We start from the raw sequence: 21,238 nt of genomic DNA on the forward strand, positions 1-21,238 counted from the left end.
ACTAGATCCTGTCTGCTCACAGCAGGTGAAGTTCTTCCAATGTGGCGTTGGTGTCTGGTGTTAGCGCCGTTAGCCATATCATGATGCTACTCTGCCCTCTGGTATTCCCTCTGTTGCTGAGTTAGCTCAGCTAGCTTGTTCATCTTATTGGAGATAGATCTTACGTTCCCAATAACGATGGATGGAAGGACAGGTCGATGTCACTTCTTAGCTCACACCTGAGAACCAGCACGTCATTCTCACCTCCTTCTCTACACCTTATGGGGAAACACTGGGCCTTGCACCAGTTAGCATTGACATGCAACAGGCTGCTAACAGCTGATTTCACATGTAAACAATGTGGCCGTGGTTACATGTAGGATCTCCAGACAAACACAGGAGCAAAAAATAGTAAAAATATCACCAAAGACACAACCAATTTGGTGTCTACAACCAAAAATGATCCACACAAAGCAATGATCCACTCCAAATGCAAAAATGACGAAAAAGAGTTGAAAAGAGATTAAAAAAATTACAAGAAATGGACAAAGAAGCAAGAGCTGCCGCAAAAGGCAGAAATGTGCACAATTAATCCAATAATCCATAAATACTGTAATATCAGATTGGTTTACTGAGTGTGGCTAACAGTAGCAGAGCTAGAAGCCCTGGCTTCTGCAGCCCCGACTAGGTTGGTTGCACTATAGCTTAGAAATGATTTATGGCCACAATTTGAAGCGTAAAATTGCAATGACTTGTTTGACCAACTTAGTGAGTTAGGGCTGAACAATTTATCGTTTTCGTATCGAAATCGCAATTTTAGACAATGCAATTTTGGGATCGCCAAAGCAGCAATTTTTTGCAGCGCTCCTGACTGACTCAGGATCTGTTGTGTCAAGTATTATACACATTCTGTTTTATAAATTTGTAGACAATCTATATGTTGAAAGTGCTGGTAAGCAGGTCAACAACACAAAGCTTCTGTTTAGGAGTAGAAGTTGATGAAAACAGATTATTTATCATCACTATTGATGATTAAAAAATCGTGAATTGCAATATCTGCCAGAAAAATTAGATCTTTTCCCAAAATCGTTCAGCCCTACATGTGAATATTTCAAAGCTTGATTTGAAGAAAATTGTGAATCGAATTGAAATCACAATATCTGCCAGAAAAATCGCAATTCAATCTTTTCTTAAAATCGTTCAGCCCTATAGTGAGTTACTTAGTTTTTAACCATTAAGGCAATTCAATGCCCGAATCCATGACATGGATGTCTGAAGAGTTTCAGGTGATCAAAAGTTGACTTTATAATGTTAAATTGTTCATTTATACATCCTAATAATGTGCAGCTGTCTTGAACAAAGAGAAATAACAATTGTCTAAAATAATATTTCATTAGTTATATATTCAAGGGTCTTTTCCTCTTGTCCTGATATCACTCTTTGAGAAGAAACACTTCTATGCTCAAAAAAGTTTCATCAACTGTTTGCTGTCATACCTGAAAAAAACTCTTTCCGGAGTCAAAAGAGAAACTCTGTCTTTTCTGAATACATTTTCTGAACAGTTACTGGAAAACATATTTTAATTTCACATAGAGGTAGCCAACACTTCCAACTGTGCCGGATTCATGTTAGACGTCCCTCCAGAGCAACTGTGTCTTTAAAACAAACACACCAGCATATTAAAACGAAGCCAGCTATCGTTAGCCGTCGTCATAAAACGCAGTCTTCCCTCCCATGACGGCTCAGTCTGGTTAAAAGCAGGGCTGCAGTCGTGTGCAACTCCGACGATAGACAACATGATGAGTGTCTGTAAAAGAGAGAATCTATGTTTTCATACATCACTGGACGCTTACTGGTTGGTGTGTGTGTGTGTACCAAGATGCACCACAGCTCAGCACAAGTGTAACTCCCTCTGACAGGCCCAGTCATTTGGTCGCGTTTTATTTGAAGCTCGTCAAACTGCAGAAAGTATAGGCCCTCACCATAAACAACATGCTCAACAAACCACACCAGAACAAACCCAGATCTAAACTGGCTCGGTTAGGGAAAAAAAAAGCCACTCTGCTTTTCAAGCGCAACCCAAAACCCTTCCCCAGCAGCCTTTGAGATGTTACAAACAAACCCAGAGATTAGGTCGTAACTCAAAATGTTAGCCAAGCATCGCTGATACTGAGCTTTAAAAACAGAGTCCTTCTTCTCCACCACTAACAGACATCACTGATATTAAAGTAATTAGTCATTTTCCTACTACTTCTTCTTCTTGGATTGCTTTATGTGGAGGCTGCAGTAGGTTTTAATTAGTGGCTGGCTTTATTGGGTGGCATGTCAAATGTGAAAAGAGGAGATTGAAATGGCAAGAGATTAAAAGAATTCAGCAACACGTGCGAGGAGAGATGGAAAACACTCCTCATCCAGAGAGAAAAAAGGAAGTGTGCCTTGAGTTTTAGCACATTCACTCAGAGTTAAAAGATTTCTTCTTGTCAGGCTGTGTTTGGCTAAAGAAGGATTCAATCTGCAGATGACAAAGTGGCCAAAGAGGGGAGGAGTGGATGTGCGATGGGGTCATGCAAATTATCGGAGGTGGAGGGAGGAAAGAAGTGAAGTGTGCATTAAGACAGTGGTTAGCTATTCATGCTGTATCAGAGCGACCAGAAAGCCATAGAGCTAAGGCCCAGGGCCTGTAAACTCTTGAAAACCCACGCCCCAAACGAGGTGCCAAGCCACAAGAAGCATTTGCGTCAACTGGGAATAGAGAGAAAAAAGGGACGGGGCCCTTCTAATTATAGAGTCTGGAAACGGAAGCGCAGGGTGATTAGGAGTTGAGGCGCTGCGGTCTGTTTATCTGGGAGCTTCCTCTAACTCTCGAACCCTCTCTCCCCAACACTCTGCTCTTTCTTCCTTTCTTCCTCTTCTCTCTGTTTTGGTCGGACCCCGCCCACTCGTGGCTGGAGAGTCTGGCCCCTGGGTTTTCTGACAGATGAGACTTCTTGGCCGCCGCACTCTGGCCGGCCCAGCGTTTCTCTTTGCTGATGGTAAAGTCTGGGCTCCAAAAAAGTAACGGCTCAGAGAGGCTGAAGAGCTGCAGCGCCGGAGGACTGGGGGTTTTTGTGGCCTTGTTGAAATACAGAGGCCCTCGCCGTGAGGCGTCAGTTGGTTAGCCCGCGGGAAGGCCAAATTAAAAAGTAGCTGAGCTGCTCGGCGGGTGAAAAGAGAGGGTTTCGGGGAAACCAGAGGCTGGCTGGAGCAGGGTTTGACACGTCCTATTTATAACACCTCGTCCCAGAGGTTACAGTGTTATTTACGATGTTTTAGTACCAAAATCGCTGGCACACACACTTAGACGTGCGCTAAACTGGAAGGGATGACCTCTAATTTGCCATGTGTGCGAGACATGCGCCCTTATGGGACATGAGGGAAGTGATATAATCATTTCCATAAATATCTGCTATTGCTGTCTGTTTTTTTTTCTCCACCAAAAATCTTTTGTTTTGTTTTGCTGCAGGCTTTACCGTCCCATCTCTGACCACCCAAACAGAAAACATCTGCTCTGTTCCATTAATACAGTGAGGATGTTTCATTTACAAAGTGGTCAGGCTAGCTTTATTCTTGACAAAGGCAGATGGGACACGGGAGTGTAAGAGAGAGGGAGAGAAGAAAGAGGGAAAAATGTGGAGAACAACAAAGAGGGCGGTGATTTTTCTGCTTGGCAACACAGGAGGCCACAACAAAACTCGTCCACTTTTTAATTAACAACACTAGGCTCATAAACAGCTTTGAAAATCAGGAAAATCTCAAATTATGTCCATGTGGAAGGCATGAAGCTGAGAAGATGGAGCACTTGGGGGACTCAGATGGCTTCAGGATGAATAAACTTCAGAGCAAATGAGTCAAACACTCAAATGAAAGAGCATCCATCGTAAGATGGAGACTTGACTCCAGGGCTGGGTGGAAAGAGTCTTTGTTTGTTGTCTGTATCCTGACACATGTGCTGAGCATCCACGGCACAGATTCACCCAACGTGTTTGTGTCCCCTGTTTCTCCCAAGATCCCATCCAATAAAGCCAAACACTTTCATCCTCACCTGTTGTTTTCAGTGAATTTTCCCTAAGCTGAGAAACGATGGTTTGGCCTCCAGTCTCGAAAATAATCCGATGGTTATAATACTGGAGTAATTGATTAATAGGTATGTGTTTTCAGTGCAATTGTGGCTGCAGTGCTAATTGAAGGAAGGAGGAAAACGCCCTACTAATCCTCTCACCACTAAATCGCCTCACTAATTTATGAGCATTTTATTTCCAGTGGGCAGCAGAGAAGACCTCAGGGTAAGTTAGATGCTAACAAGCCAAAGTCAACCCCGTCTTAAACGGCAGAGACAGAGAGACAGCAGAAAATTACACATCTATTTCACAAATTATCAACCTGACACTATAATTTCTTACTGACTTATTTAGACTCCATTTAGGTTTGGATGATATCCTTTTTTTTTTTTTTGCACACACAAATCAGATAGTAGCATAGAGGGGTGTATCAAAAATCTGTTAATGGTCAGGCCGATGTCGTGCCCTGTATTTCAAACTTAACTAGGGATGCAAGTTATGAGTGTTTTCCTCTTAATCAATCCTTGGAAATATCAACTATAGATAATAAAACAAAAACCTAATGCATTTTTTCCAAGATCCTACTGCTTTTCTTTCCACAGCAACATAACATAGCTGACAGTGCTGTCAAAGTGTTGTCAAAGGGAGAAGTCTCCGTGCCTTTACCTGTATCTTTACCTGTTAGACTTATTTTACCACCATTGAGTGTGTTTTTTGTGTCAGTGAATAAAATGTCAGTTAATGAAATGCAAAACATCCAAAATTTATTGATGCAATACATCCCTGCATAGTTTTGCCTAGTATTTCAAGTCAAAATATTACAATGCTGTCATAGCAGCAATGCATGTTTTTCAGTGCGGGTTGGTCTGGCTAGTATTAAGTGGCAGGACTATGTTTTTTGTTGTTTTCACATGGCTTTTGGATTTGCTGTGGCAAAGTGTTGCTGCTAAAGCACGGTGGGTCTTTGGAGCATCTTCAACCAGAAGCACGAGTAGCATCAAGTTTTTTACAGGCTTCACCTGTCTTGTGAAGTGGTGTGAAAAAAACTATCAGTATGGCAATATATCGCCATACCTGTGATAAAATATTGATATTTCAACTCTTAGTATCAATACTTTTGTTAAAAAAAATAATCAAATTTTAGGTGAGTTGGAAGTATGTCTTCTGCACCTCCACTGCAGTAGAAGAGCTACTCCGTTGTATGTTGCCCATAAACTGTATAATAAATACATTCTCAAAGTTTATTTAAAATATTTTATTTCTAAACTTGATGATGTGGGTTTTGATGCTGTAGCCATCAATGATTTCTTTCTATTTTTGGGTCAGTTAGTTTAAAATCATTTTAAATTTAATTTTTGCAGAGTAGTAGACTGATAAAATAATAATTATAGTCACGTTTTGCTTAAAATACGATTTTTTTTTTATGTGTAACATTGGTTACACTAAGTTACATTTATCATTTCACCAACTGACCATGTCTCCAAATTGACAATTACTTTGCAGCATTAGTTTAATGTAACAGAAGTATAAGTGACACACTTGGTACGCGTTATGTTTTCAATTTAAGTGAATGTAGGAAACTCTGACTTTCATTATTTCAAACACATTAAACTAAAAGTTGTTTTTAATCAAGTAGTCAACCGGGTAGAATAACGCAATATATCACAACATTGTGACCGTGATGTTATCGTATCCTGACTCAAGTGTTGTGATGTGTATCGTATTGTGAGGTTTCTGCCATTACTCAACCCATTTCCCCAGAGAAATTTTCTTTCTCCTCATGCTGAAGACTTTGTTTCTATTGGCCAAGTGTGCAATTCCATGAATAGAGAAATCAAAAGGCCCTAGTTGTTTGGGTAAAATTTTGTTTTTTGGGGGATAACTCCCCTGCATAGCCTTACTAACCATGGTACTTCACAGTGATTCTGTTGCCGAAATGCACCCACAGCCATTACTTCTTGCAAACAATGATGAGGAATATAGTATCCTATCACATGAATTCTGAATGTCTGTATCACATGGCACTGGATCATGTTGTTTCCTGCTGAGTTGTACCATGTTTCATTGTGTCGTATCACATCGTGTTGTATCATATTGTTTTTTAATGTGTATCTTTGTATTGTTGTATTGTATTGTATTTTGGATCACACTGTAAAGTACTGTGTCAATGATTATACCTTATATAGTATCCCATCCAAGTCCACTGCATCACTTTTTATGTCACACCACCCAGAACCTCATCCATACATCATTGTACAGAATAAGAAAAGGACAGGCAGGGAGGGAGGGCAAAGGGGAACAGAGTGGGAATAAGGGACCAAAGGCAGAAAGAAAAACAGAGAAAACAACAGAGGAGAAGTGGGGGAAAGGCCCTCACGGTTCATTGGATGTACAGCGGGCTGAAACCAACGGTTCTGTTTTTCTATGCGCTCCACAGGCAGACCACCTGTGAGCACTCAGATATTAATAGACATGAAAAAAAAGGTGTGTTTGTGGTGGCCATTAGTTTGATATTACTATGCTGGAACGCCGGCCCCTTTAGCAGGGTATACCTCGCCTGGCTTTAAAGTCACACCGACACACACAAGGGGCAGGCAGCGTAGCGGTCAAGTTCACAAAGCGTGACTGTTCTAGAGGCAGAGCTCCAGGCTTTTTCTTTCATCACCTTAAGTGAAAAACACACTACTTAAGTCTGTTTTTATGGAGCATTTACATATTTGCACACTTCCTGATGGAATTGTTTCAAAGAGGAGAAGAGGGGGGCTTATTTTCAGAGTGTAACACACAGGATGAATGGGAATGCTGAAGAAGTCATGACTTTACCTGAAAGACTTTATCCACCAAATCCGCAGCCCCAATTTACTGCCTCTAATCCAGATTCCCAGAGAATCCTAATGCTTTTACTTTGTTTTCTTTCTGTGGTTTTCCATCCTAGCATAAACATGTTCTCACAGCAGCTTACAGCGAACTTTAACACCAGGCCTCTTTTGATGCCATGTTTAAAAAGCCCCAAAACAAATTGCTCCCGTCTACAATCTCCTGAAAAAGAATTTGGGACTGTGATCAGCACTTAATCCCCTTTCTGAGCAAACAGGCAGACAGTGAGGCTGCAGAGGTAAGCTCCTTGTGTTTTCACGGTCTCTTTAGGATTTCTCACAGTCCCGTTCACTTCTGTTAACTAATCAAATCCTTTTACACATTCACAGCTGCTGGTCATAGGTAAAACTTTACAGAGCTCTGATTGTCCAGTGACACAAAAGGGAATAACTAAGAAGGAGTGTGACAATCCTTTTTTTTTTTAATTAAAGCTCTCTCTCTAAAGTTACTCCTAACACATGCAAACACAACATGTGGAGCTCCCTGTCAGCTTAATATTCCCTTGAACTATCTAACAGTGGTGAGTCTGGAGCCGAGACGTCAGCTGAAAACTTGACTTGCAGGCGGAGTAGCTGCAGGGTCTGCCAGTCATGACAGCAACAGACACTGGTCTGTCTCTCAAAGGATGACAAAAACAAGTATGCCTTTAATTTCATTATTTCATCCCTCTAACGTCTGGAGATAAGGATGTTGATCTGTTAATCCATTTAATCTTGTGTTTTGGAGCCTGGCAGAATATCTCCACATGAACTGTCCAGATTGTGAAGATATGTATTGTGTGGAGGAGATTAAAAGTCCCAAATCCAAATGTTTTGATTGCAGTCAGACCTTTGGCCTGTGTTAAGATAAAGGTCCAAGTATCTGATCTTTAAGTGTATGCATTTGATTTGTTTCCATGCAAGACACTGATTTTAAGCCCTGAAGAGATAACAGATTAATGAAGGAAAAAAGTGCCATGATGGTTTTAAAACCCTTCCATGGTGTGAAAAGACATGATCTCATATTGCTGCTATCATACATAAAGTTAACACCTGCTAAACCTTAACTAACTTGTTATACGCTAATTTTGGACAGCTAACAGAGGTTAGAAAAGTCAGGTTAAAGTTTAGAACCAGTGCTAGATTGACATCGGAAACAAAATTTGAGTTTCGCAAAAGCAATGTTTGATTTTCACTTCAGAAGATGTTAACTTTGGCTATCAAAGTGACTGTTCTAGAGGCAGAGTTATTTTTACTGACTGTGTAGAAATAACATGATAACAACAAATTCACCTCAAAAGCCTCTTTACATTTCAATTAATTCCAAAAAATATCCCAGCTCCAGTCTAGGGCCGGGACAATATGCTATGCTCACAATTTGATTTTTGAGGTGTAGATTACATTTAAATTGTGATTCTTTGATCTTTACGATTTTTGCAATTTTTAGTTTGTTTTTTAACACCAGACCATGTGAAAAAGTTAAATGATGATGACAATGTCTACAGACTATATCAGGAGCCATATTTTCCCATAAAATGGAAATCACCTGAGTCAGAGAGAAATATTACTTTGCTAGAGAAAACTGTTAACTTTTTTCCAGTCCAGTTTTCAAACAAAGACTGAAATGAAGAATTTGAAAAAAAAAAAAAAAAATCATTTTTTTGACAAAGAATCCCGATCATGATATTGTCAAACAAAAGAATCCTGATTTCGATTTTCAATTTTTTTTCCCACCCCTATTTTAGTCCAAGTTTTCAACAGCTAAATCTAGACAGCCTGTCTTGCTGTTTGCTTACAGCCAATAGGAGAAGCGTAAGTGCCTCACAGTCTTGTTGGCAAATGATATATGACGGGGGACCACCACACCCAAGCCCAAGGGGACTTTGCTTGGACTGCAAACTGACCAGATGAATAAGCTGACTTTCACACTTCAAAACAGCAACCTTTATGCAACCAACAAACTAGCAAGGGAAGCCAAAGATACAGCATATCTCAACAAAGTACAAGGACCCACCTGATTCAGGTAAAAAGATGACGACAGTAGCCGAGACATTATTTAGGCTAAATAATGTCCGCTGCTGCTGGTGGGCAGCTTGATGCAAATACAACAGCAGGGTTTTTACAGAAGCAGTGGGGCAGCTGAATTGAGACAGGTTAAAAAAATGGATGTGATGTTATGGGATAAAAAAAGAGGTAGAAAAAGCTCAAGACAAAAAGTCACCTTCGGTGTAAGTTTTCATTCCATTCAAGGGATCTCCCTTTCTTTCAAATCAAAAATAGGAAACTCTCTAAATCAAAGGTTTCCAGGCGAGGTCCCACACCCCTCTTGCCCCTTTCAGTGAACTCTGCAGCCAGCACAAACAAACCATGAGAACAAGACTCTTAGCAACTTCCCCACCGAGCCGCCCGCCTACACACATACCGAGCAGCAGTTACAAACGACCTGTGTGTTACCGCACCGTGTGGGCTGTGAATGACTCCACACTGCTGAGGTGTCTGGGGTGTTGGTGAGTGTCAGGCATCGGGGGGAGACCGGGTGATACTCTTTGATCTTAGCTTTCCAGAGACCCTGAGTCATGGTCACCGGCTGACCCACTTACTCATCTCAGCTCTGGAACAGAAACACCTCACTCCTGTTCCCAGATTTAAGGTGGTATTTTTAACACAACTGATGTGTTTCTTGCCTCCTGAAGCTTCATCCTGACCAGGTTTCACTACAAACCTGAAAATGATCTGAACAACTTATTTCCACATGAGAGTGGACAGATCAGCTCTCCTTTAGGCCTTGATTTTATGTTCTGAGGTTTTCACTGCTTGTTTGCTAACATTTCAAATCTCTTTTATTTCAGAGGTTAAGTATATATTATGAATCAGAGTAACATGGTACAGAGAACTGAAGAGAAATAGCAATAACTTCTGGTCAAAGCTAGTTTACCTTGTAGAAACTATCAGATACATCTTTGTAGACCTCTGTGTTGGGACTTCCCCTGACACCACTGCTGAGATATTCCGTTTTTAATTTAAGCAGAAGTTGGAGTGCTTTAAAGTTTTCCCAGTGCCACGTTTCAACACCAGGGCGAGGCCTAAACAAGTTAATAAGCTCCATCTGATACAGGAGAGGATTTCAAACTGACACTCCCTGATTAAACTCATACCGTCAGACTCCAAAGACCTCACACCAGCCGTGACTGAAAGGTTTCATTTGTCTTTGTTAACCTTGTGACTGAAAGTTAAGACCCAAAACTGTTTCAGTATCACTGGAAAGAAAGTGACGTGATTGGTCAAGTAATTGCAGACAGTTTGGTGTGTTATTGGGTTTTAGAAAGTGAACACTTACATCATGTTTCTAAATCATTGTAAATCGTTGAAAATATTCACTGCCTGATCAAAAAAAGTCGCCAGCAGAGAAAAAGTTCACACACTCTAATATTCTGTTGGATCGCCTTTAGCTTTGAATACAGCACACGTTCACTGTGGCATTGTTTGGATGAGCTTCTGCAATGTCACAAGATTTATTTCCATCCAGTGCAGCATTAATTTTTCATTAAGATCTTGCATTGATGATGGTAGAGTCTGACCGCTGTCAGTCAGAAACCAGTGAGTCTATCAAGAAAAAGGCTTCAATTTGCTAGGGAGCAACTCTGGAGCAATGGAAGAAGGCCATGTACACTGATGAGTCCAGGCTGACCCTGTTCCAGAGTGATGGGCCATCCGGGTAAGAAGAGAGGCAGATGAAGTGATCACCCATCATGCCTAGAGCCAACTGTCCAAGCCTGTGGGGGCAGTGCTATGATTTGAGGTTGCTGCAGTTGGTCAGGTCTAGGTTCAGCAACAGTCTGTGCTCAAAGAATGAGGTCAGCTGACTACCTGAGTATACTGAATGACCAGGTTATTCCATCGATGGATTCTTTCTTCCCTGATGGCACGGCTATATTCCAAGATGACAATGCCAGGATTCACCTGGGCTCAAACTGTGAATGGATTGGCCCCCACAGAGTCCAGACCTTGAGAATCCATTGAGAATCTTTGGGATGTGCTGGAGAAGGCTTTACACAGTGGTCAGACTCTACCACCATCAATGAAGATCTCGGAGAAAAGTTAATGCTGCACTGGATGGAAATAAATCTTGTGACATTGCAGAAGCTTATCAAAACAATGTCACAGCGAATGCGTGCCGTCATCAAAGCTAAAGACAGTCCAACGAAATATTAGAGTGTGTGACCGTTTTGGTGTCGACATTTTTTGGCAGGGCAGTGTATGGAGATACAGTACAACTCATTCTGAGGCACTTTTCAACATATTTAAGGTTATCTTGCAAGATAGAGTTTTAACTATCAATTATGTAACAGTAGATTGATAGAAATGGATAAGTGTATGAAATCAAAATGTGGCGGATTTGTGTGATCAGACTAATGTGGAACAAAGTGCAAATAACGGATTAAAAAGTTCTGTTTTGGGATGAGATTTGAAACTGGTCAGAGTCACTGATGCAGATGTCTAGTGAGAGAGTTTCAGGGATGCTGAAAGTGCAGGTGGGCCTAAATATTGTGCAGGAGTTTAAAGGGGGTAAAGAGGATATTGATTCAATGCAGTATTTGACCAGAAACCAGATCAGCTACTAGGGGAGGGTTCTGGTGATGACGTGAACATCAGAGCTCTGGACTAGTTAAGATTGTGGATGGACTTAAGAGAGTTTGCACAAGCATTTCTGTTTAGTGCTTAGACATTTAATTTGTATTTATTCATTTATCAACATTTTTGTTTTACGACTGCCATAAGGGGTCATGTTTGTGGTGATGCAGGGGAGTTGATTTGAGTTTCTGTTTAATGTGCTCTTGGTTACCAATGTTCACTACAGGAGAAGAAAGGTATACGATGCCAAAACCACTGGCTCTGTGAACTGGTATCACATAAAACAAGGAAGTGTTTGCACTAAATGTTTGTCAAAAGGGAACAAAAACCCTTTAAATGGGTCCAAATAAGTCTTTGACATTAAGTTATTATTTCTTACTGCTTGGCTGTGTAAAGAACTTGATTCTGATTGGTCAATCAATAATTGTGGACTTGACAGCAAATAAAACAAAATTTTATACCGTGTTGGCCAGAAAACCATGTTACACCTGTAAGATATTCTCACTCCCACCTTTTCTCTATGTCTGGAAAAAAAAGGACACAGCAGGACTGCTTACTTGAAGGTCTTTTCAACCACAGCTCAGGTACCACACCTGTATTTAGGTAAGGCTGTCTCTGAATCCTCTGGTGTTATGATACTGGAAATGTTCCCCTAAGTTTTAATGCTACTAGATAAACTCAGAGTCTGAAGAACAACCCGACTGATGTGCGGCCAAATCATGAGAGAAGGAAAAAGTGATGCAGGGAGCCGTGCCGAGCAGCTGCTGTAAATCACATCAGAGCTGCTGTGAGTGCTAATTACTATCTTGGTGTGAAGACACAACTCAATCCGTGCTAAATGTGTGGCTATAAATGTGTGGCCAAGTAAAGCTGTTTGTGTGTGGGAATTCCCCTCGTGTTCAACATGTGCGTGTGGGTCCAGGGTTTTTCGGCGACGGCCTGGTTTCTTTCACACATCAGTAAGACGCAAAGACGGAGTTATTACACCATGGAGAGCTGCCTTCACAGCACAGCTGCCTCAATGGTCAGGCTCCACGGGCCAGGCTATTCATTAGACCGGCCTGTTACTAAAGCAGGGATATGGTTTATGGGACAGTTCCGAGTGGGGAGGGATTCAGACTTGATTCATCTGCCATTACTTGTGGCTTTGATCGAGGATTCAAGACTTCCATATTCAGATCATTTAGACGGCTGCTCAGAGATTCATCCTGATTCAGAGGTAGAGTTGCCTGCTTTTATGAGACTGAAGGAGGAAGAGAAAGAGATCCTTCACAGAAAACGGCAGAGGTAAACCCGAATCCTCATCCAGCTTAATAAAGTAAATATGACTGGTTCATGGTCAAAGTACAAGCTGCATGATGTAAAAAGACTGACTCAGGTTTTTTACATGGGTTTGAACCATTAATTCACGAGCCTATTCGATGCTGAAAAGATTCAGCAAAGTTGTTAAGATGGATTAATGCCAAAAGGATCTAAAGAGACTTGTATATAAAGTAAAACAAAACAAGCTTACACCTGTGAGAGTTCAGATTGAAGATGAGCCAAACTTGGTTAATTCACATCATAAAGATGCAATTATGTATGCGGGGAATGAATCTGATTTTTTTTTCAGTTCATTCATTGATAATCTTGCTAATAATATGTGAAGAAATAGGTGTTGCAAGTCCCAAAAACTTGAAGATTTTTCCAAACAAAAGTAAAAATTTCTTAAACTGCACAATTCAGCTCCATCAAAAAAGTTTTCAAAACTACCTAGATCCTCATATATTTATTTAGTTATTTCCAGAAGCCGTCATGTTTTAAATGCTGGAGCTGGAAGTTATCCCTCCGTATGTGTAGGCTGAGCATGACTTTAGAGAAAGAGAGAACAAAGAGTAAAGGGTGGTGACTTGTACAGTTGCTGGGTCAATCACTCCATCTAGTGCCAGACGGAGATGTTGGACAATATCTCTGCCATCAAAACATGAGTGTATTTTGACCTTGGCATCGTACCTAATAATCAAGTCAAGGATCGTTAAGGACGAGTGAAGAGGACGAGACGCGAAAGAAAACAAGCACACACACATTGCAGCTGTTAAAGAGAGCGCTTCGCCACTGCACTTCATCTGCGTCCCTCTAATTACACCACTAGGAATAGATCCACAGATCCACCGAAGCGCCGCGCAGAGCCAGCCGCCACACCGAGGACTGGCGGCCACCGGTCCACCCTCTGAAGAGCGTCCAACACACACAAGCCACTGGGGTAACTTACATAACTCTTCCCAGCCAAGACTTCTGGGCTTTCCAGGCTCTCCAGTCATATCATTGTTTCCTGCTAAGTCCATCTCTCGCCTCTCTGCCATGCGGAGCTTGACCGCTGTGAAGGGAGTCTCAGGAGGGCCGGGAAGGCAGCGCTGTAAAATATACTCTGACTCCTGGAAAGAGTTCATCCAGAGCCAGACCAACCGAGCAGTCACTCAGGATCTGGGTTCTGATCAAATCAAGAAGCCTGTAATTACAGGACGCCTCATCGCAGGCTGCTTAGAAATGAATATGAATAAAAGAATAAACAGTGATGAAAGACAGAGGTTGAAAAAGGAGTTTCTTTGCTTGTTTGAAGATTCATCGTAATCTTATTTCACGCCTCAACTGTGCCGAAAAAAGGGGAAAATCTGTGTTTTCTGGCTCAACCTCCGGGGCTGTTTTCAGTTGTAATTTAAACATTTATTATCCCAAAAGATCGGGCTCACAGTAAATGAGTCAGAAAGATTAAAAGTGTTTTTGGAAGTTTGAAACTGACGGTGGAAGAGGTCACAGGGGATTCTGTCGGCGTGCTGACTCAGCATGCACCAGGACCCTGCCACGTGTACGGCTTTGTGCGCTGAGGAGTAAGCAGTCAAAACTTAGCCTGATGAAATGACTTAAATGAAAACAAAGGAGCAAAGATTCGCACAATTTTAAGAAAAAGAGCATTAGATGGAGAGGTCCTTTTAGCTTTGCTTTGGCCTCTACCCGTAGGTTTGTTGAATGTTTGATCAGAGTTTTTAATTTTTAGAGTATTGCACAATTATTATGCCATCTAGAGTCAAATTACGGTAGTATGGCTTTTCTCATTCTCGGGTGTTTTGGTGTTTTGTCTGCATGCTTAAACCTCTGGAGATTAACAAACTGAACCAGTACATGAGGGATGCTGCAGCTGAACCTGAGCTTGACATTTCTGTTCACTTCATTCCTCTTCTTGCACAGTTTTTTTTCCATTAGTTGTTCTGAACTTATCCATGTCATGTGTGACTTCTGTCGAGGTGACGCTGGGAGAAGTCAAAGTCTGTCTGTCCGTCTGTCTGCGATCTCATCCCGTTGCTGCTCAGACCGAGCTGCTGAGTTGAGTCATGAGTCGAGGTAAGTGAGGGATTGTTGGGGGCTTGGAGGTCAGGGGGTGAAAGCCATCTCTCAGCAGCTCCTTTATTAACTGCACATGCACACACATCACACACACACCTCAGGAAAGAACAGGACTAAGTGTTGCCTGGTCGCACTTACAAAGCATCTACTGTCCTGTACTTTTCGGGGTGGAGGTCAGAGATGTTAAGAAAGAGGAGAGGAGACGCCAGGGGAAAATTATGCGTTGAGAAGGAATTAAAGCCCAGATCTGGTGTTTATGAATAGGTTTCAGTTATGTTTTCCTTGTGTTGTGATGAACGTAACAAAGTGAGGAGAACGTGCCAAGTTTCATATCATCACATGCCAACGGAAAAAAGTCTGACTTTGACTTTCATTTACTCGAAAACAGATAATGGGGAGGTTCTGCAAACAAATTGTTAACCTTCAGATGAAGAAAAACTCACACATAGAAGTTTACATGCTTAAAATGTATCTCAAAAACAACATTTCCTAAAAAGAAATGGATTTGTGGATTTGTATCTGCAACTTTCTTTATGAAACATCCACCAAGTAACAGACTAAACTAAAGGAGGCATTTTCTTATTCTAAGGGAAAAGATTTAAGCCTTTTCAATCCGTCTTAGGTTGGTTTCAGACTAGCCTGACTGAAAGCATGAACTGGGTGTGTAAGAATGATATCCTTTGTCTTTTTAGAAGAGATGTTCCTTCTTCAAATTTTCCTCTTCTTACTTTTAGAAAATTTCAAAAAATATCACAGAACATGAAGCTGAAAGCTAGCAGCATTCGAAGCTGGAAAGAGGAATTTTGCAAAAAAGTTGAACTGCAGGATAAGGATGTTTGGTATAAGTGCTTTCGATTATCTTTGGCAGCAGTTAAATGCAAGGGCCTCCATGTTTGGAAATAAGCTGTCCTACACTAACTGCATTCAAGCTGGTACAAAACTAAAATCTTTAAAAGGTGAGCTACATGTGTGAAAACAAACAGATTTTTTTTTTATCCCCAACTTCACCCAAACGGTATTCACTTTGCACCAACCTTAGTAATATGTCACCCTAAAGTCAGGGTGAGCTAATATGAGAAAAAAGCGACATACATATTTGGGAAAATTCACCGGTAAGTGTCCGAGGAAAATGGCTTTTACATCATGCCACTGGTGTGAACTTGGAATTTATTCTTTTTATTCACTCGTTTGGGAAAAGTGCATGAAACACTGCTTCAGAATATATAAAAAGTAGATCGCTCGCAATTATTCGCATACCCAGTCCTGGGTTCCAAGATTAAAACAGAAGTTAGTTAGGGTTTAGAATAAAAGACATGTGATGGGTAGGGATGTCCCGATCCGATCACGTGATCGGGATCGGATTGGGATCTGGGCATTTTTTAACGATTGGAGATCGGGGAAGACAGAATCGGAGAAAGCCTGGGGCCTTAGTTCTTGTTTTTAATTAAAATGTGTATGATAGAACATCATCATTCATTTTAGAATATAACTTTATTTGTCATTATAACAAGTACAACGATATTGCAAACAAGAAATTGCAACCTTATTGTCACACACATACAAGGTTATCTTGTGGTGCACCGCTGAGGAGCTTTATTTTTATTTTGTTGATCCAATGCTGCACTAAGTGGAGAAAAAAAGCTATATCTATGTTGGCTAGAATGATACCTTCATTCAAATAAAATAAAAAAAAACTCAAAGGACAACTTGCAGGAGTTTTTTTTTCTTTTCTTTTTTCCTAATGCATTGCTGAAAGATTGGATCGGGAAATATCGGGATCGGCAGATACTCTAAATAAAAAAATTGGAATCGGATCGGGAGCAAAAAAAAGTTGATCGGGACATCCCTTGTGATGGGATAAAAGCAAACATCAGAGGTTGAGGATGACGAGTCATTTTAAGACGAGAATAAGGAAGATTTCTGTAAAACCTTATGTTACTTGAATATAAATGTAAATACTGTTTTCTTCATGTTGGTTCCTTTTAGGACATCTGCCATCAGGTCTCAAACATTACTGCTACTTTTACTGGAAGCTTCTGATGTCATGTCCTGCCTGATGACGAGCTGTCCCAGCCACATAACACGTCAGACTCCTTACTGTGAGGGAAAGAGCGCAAAATCCCCAGGAGATGTCGGGAGAGCAGACGTGAAGAAGTGTCTAAATGAAAGGATCAGGCTCTTTGTTTTAAAGGAAAGACACTAATGGATAATAGAGCTTCTTGAACGACTTATAAATTAAGCACTACCCTTTATTATTGTTTTTCAGCCTGCTCAGAGATTAACTGTGTGGGTTAATATCATCCTGTGGTTTGAGAATGGTTACACATGTTCCCCATTCACTGTTTGGGATCCATCGCCTGACCTGCATGTGCTGCTGATGTCTTGAGGTTGGTGTAAAGGCTTACGTCTGGCTAAACACATGTTGGCTGTGTATAAAATGAACACACACACTCACACACACACACTCACACACACTCTGAATACATCAGGATGAGTTGGCTGGTCCAGCCCTGCCTCAGAGACAAGATGAGGAGGCCACATGTGAGCTAAACACACACCATGTTACACTTGAATGGAAGTTTAATCTCCCTCCTGCTTTCTTAGCCTTCCAAACTCCCCGAGCTCGAGCTCCCTCCTTAAAAAATAATGTGTGTGTGTGTGTGTGTGTGTGTGTGTGTGTGTGTGTGTGTGTGTGTGTGTGTGTGTGTGTGTGTGTGTGTGTGTGTGTGTGTGTCTTACCACTGGGGTTGAATTGCATGCAGGATATGGGTTTGTCATGAGCTGGGAAGTGAGCCACCACTCCCTCTCCGTCCGAGTCTTCACTCACCAAGACCTGGAGTATATATACACACACACACCACACATACACACACACACGCACACACACACACAAAGGAAGAAACTTCAAATCATTTTCTAACAATGAGAACATTGAACCCAGAGCGGGACTTTCCCCCTCTGAAGGATTTCTCTGCACATTTTGGTTTTGGTCTGATATCATCACCACACTCAGCACAGTTCTTTGACATCAGCCCGCAGTCACAAAGCTGCAACTTTAACTGCTTTCTGAGTGTGTTATTGCCCTCTTGTGGATAGAAAATAATTAGCATATTACCTGACAGAGACAAACACTCTTTCAGTGCTGTATGGAGGAAAACATGATTCATCCAAACCTGACCTATATTTCTTTAGTGCTGTATAGAGACGGGTTTAAAAAGGATGTAATCCAACAACAGAGACAAAAGTATGGACACTTTGACAATAATGTGGCTTTTCACATGTGGCTTTAAAGACACCCCATGACAGCAAGTTTTCCTGTAAACTGGTGTCAAATTTATCTCTACTTCTAAAACTCTGCTAAGAAAATGACTCACTTTGCATGAATAAAGACTCCTCCTAAATCTTAACATGAAGTCTACTGTCAAGACACAACCAACGAGGGCTGAGAGGAGACAGGAGCCGGCTGAAAACGCCTTCAGTCACAATAAGAGACTGGATAGAAGTCCAGATATTAGACCACTTTATGTGAGATGGAGAGAGGACATATAATGACGTCAGGGAGAAACAGGAAACAGTCTCTAAAAGCTAAAGGACTCCATCTCACACTACAAGCAAGAAAACAAGCAGAGGAAGAAAGACGGAGAGCAGAGGCAGAGAAAGAAAGAGGCTGGTGACATGAAGCAGATCACTTTTATTGCGCTGCAGGCAGACGATGTTGTTCAGTGAGGGAATCCTGCTGGAGCCTTTTGAAACAGAAGTGTACACCAGAGGACAGAGGCAGCGACACAGGGCAGAGTGTGTGTATGTGTGTGTGTGACTCCAAAGAAGAACTTTCAAAGCCTGAAAGAGAGAAAAATATCCTGAACTACGACATAACTGACACAGGAACTCACCTCTGCTGTACCACTGTCTGTTCCTATTTCTCCAAAAATCACACCAATGAGATCCCCTCCCTCCCACTCTCCTCTTCCTCTCTCATTTCTCCTCTTCCTCTCTCATTTCTCCCCTACACTCCCAGCTCTCCTCTGGCCAGCCCAGTGAGTGTTTACAGCCAGTGTTGGGTTACAGCGTGTCGGCTGGTGACAGAGTGCAGGCCTGCTTCTGAAGGCTTAGGTCCAGCTTATAAGACAACACACGCTGGCTACAGGGCGGCTACAGCCACAGAGGAGGAGAGGGAAGTGAGTGTGTGTGTGTGTGTGTGTGTGTGACCTGTGTGTTGACTACATCTCTGACATACTGTACTGTGTTTGCTAACACACCTCATTAAAAATGTGACAGCTACTGCTCTGTGATTAATCATGGTGTGCAGTGGAGAAGGAGAGTTAAGGGGAGAGGAACGTTTGGCGTTTCCTTCGATCTAAAGAAGAGATCCTGTTAGAGGAAACTGGCCTGCTTCAAACTATGACCATGCAGGTAACTACACTTCTTGTGTACAGGTATCTGTACCTATGTGAGCACTGCTTAGTGTGAAATCACATGCATCAAATACAGAGGTTAGAGTCCTGATTCCAACCAGCAGCACTTTGCCAACATGTTAATCCTGCTATTTCATTTCCCTCTGTCCTCTATGTGAAGCAAAAAGGACAAGAAAAATCAACCAAAAAAAAGGTCAAGTCCAAAAACTTCCCCTTTTAAAGCCCCTTAAATGGCAAATTTTAAACACTGAGTTTATAATGAAAAAATATGACTAAAATAAAACATACTATCACAATTGACTCTAAAAACATCCTGAATGATTAATAGAAGACATAAAGGACAGAAAATAATAACTCACTAACACCTTTTATCTTACATTAATCATTTTAATGTGTTTTTTTTTATTGCGCCTTTCTTTTTTATAATTCTTTAGACACCTAAATAACTCCTTACCTTTGAGGCAATTATTTAACAAGAAAAAGCTTTATTTACATTAGTTTGGGGTTTAATTATAACATATAACGCTATATTCGGAAAAAATAATAATAATAAAAATAAAGCGTGAATTACTAAGATTGGGTAAAATTTGGCTAAAACATGCAACTATTATTGTTGTTAAAAGGGGTGCGGCTTCATACAAATGAATACCTAGGAAAAGGATCATTAAAAGTGAACTGATTGTGAAGCACACAACAGGTGAGCAGACCCTGTCTACACCTGGACAGATGTTTGGGGTACAGTAGCTCCTCATCCATATCAACAGCACCCTGAAACCAGCCTGAGACAGACATTAAACATTTTTACCACAGAGTCAATAGGTGCAGGGAATACAGTGTACCAGCCTTTATTGAGTCAGGTGGACCACTGACTGTAAAAAAATGTGATGGTATGAAGATGGGATGTGTTCAAGTCCTCTTTTTTTCTGAGAAGTTTCTTTTCATTGTTGATAGTAGGGCCGGGACAATATGCTATTCTCATGATTCCGATTCTGTTATGATTTTTGGGGTGCCAATCTGATTTAAATTGAGATTCTTTGATATTTAATATTTTTGTGGTTTTTAGTTTTCTTTTTAACTCCAGACCATGTGAAAAAGTTAAATGATGATAATGTCTATAGACTACATCAGGAGCCATATTTTCCCATAAAATGCACATCACGTGAACAGGGCTTGACGTTAACATTTTGGCTCACCAGCCACTGTGGCTAGTGGTTTTCCAGAGTTACTAGCCACTCAGCATTTTCACCAACCACAGTTTTGTTGTTTGATAATTACATTTAATATGATGAAAGCAGACAAAAACATGCTAAAGTTTACTTGAACTAGATTTATAACCTTTTTGAAATGTAAATGACCTCTGTTTACACTTAAATCAAGACTGCATAAATGTTTAACCCCATTATCAGGTATTAAGTTCTAAAACTGTTGTGCTCCTTTAATATGAGAATATGCAGACAATTAATACAAATTAATTAAAGGAGGAGTTTATAATTACATTGAATGAAATTTTTTATGCTTGAAGGTTAGTTGAAAAGATAAAAACTAAACTGAAAAACTAGCAAGAAAAAATGTCTGCTCAGACATTTGTTTACAACAGTAACTTTTCAGTAATAAACTAAGTACCATATTTTCTGGACTATGTCACTTCGTAGTATAATTGTACATTTTTTTAAGTCGTATCAATCAAAAGAAAAAAAATGTGTCATGAAGACGAAAACAGCAGATGGGCTTTAAGTCACACTGGACCATAAGTTTCATTTATTTAGAATGATTTGGTTTGTTTACAGTATTTCCAGGGTGAACTTTTTTCCATATAACTTTGATAAAGGTTTGTACATTAGGAGGTTTAAATATTGTTCCTACAGCTCCTTGTATCTGA

At 40.8% G+C, this 21,238-nt stretch overlaps 1 protein-coding gene across 3 annotated transcripts in view; it reads right to left on the reverse strand.

Moving 5' to 3' along the window:
* The window catches only part of bcas3 (BCAS3 microtubule associated cell migration factor), a 410,031-nt gene that overhangs the window by 337,280 nt on the left and 51,513 nt on the right, over positions 1-21,238 (reverse strand). For all 3 annotated transcript variants that reach the window (XM_074679630.1, XM_074679629.1, XM_074679631.1), the window contains exon 13: positions 17,684-17,777. In XM_074679630.1, coding sequence (XP_074535731.1) covers positions 17,684-17,777 — 94 coding nt within the window. The remainder of the gene's footprint in view (positions 1-17,683; positions 17,778-21,238) is intronic.

This window comes from Halichoeres trimaculatus, unplaced genomic scaffold, assembly GCF_033239565.1.
Source record: "Halichoeres trimaculatus isolate MK-OKI-2021-1 unplaced genomic scaffold, fHalTri1.1 fHalTri1_scaffold_9, whole genome shotgun sequence".
NCBI lineage: Eukaryota > Metazoa > Chordata > Actinopteri > Labriformes > Labridae > Halichoeres > Halichoeres trimaculatus.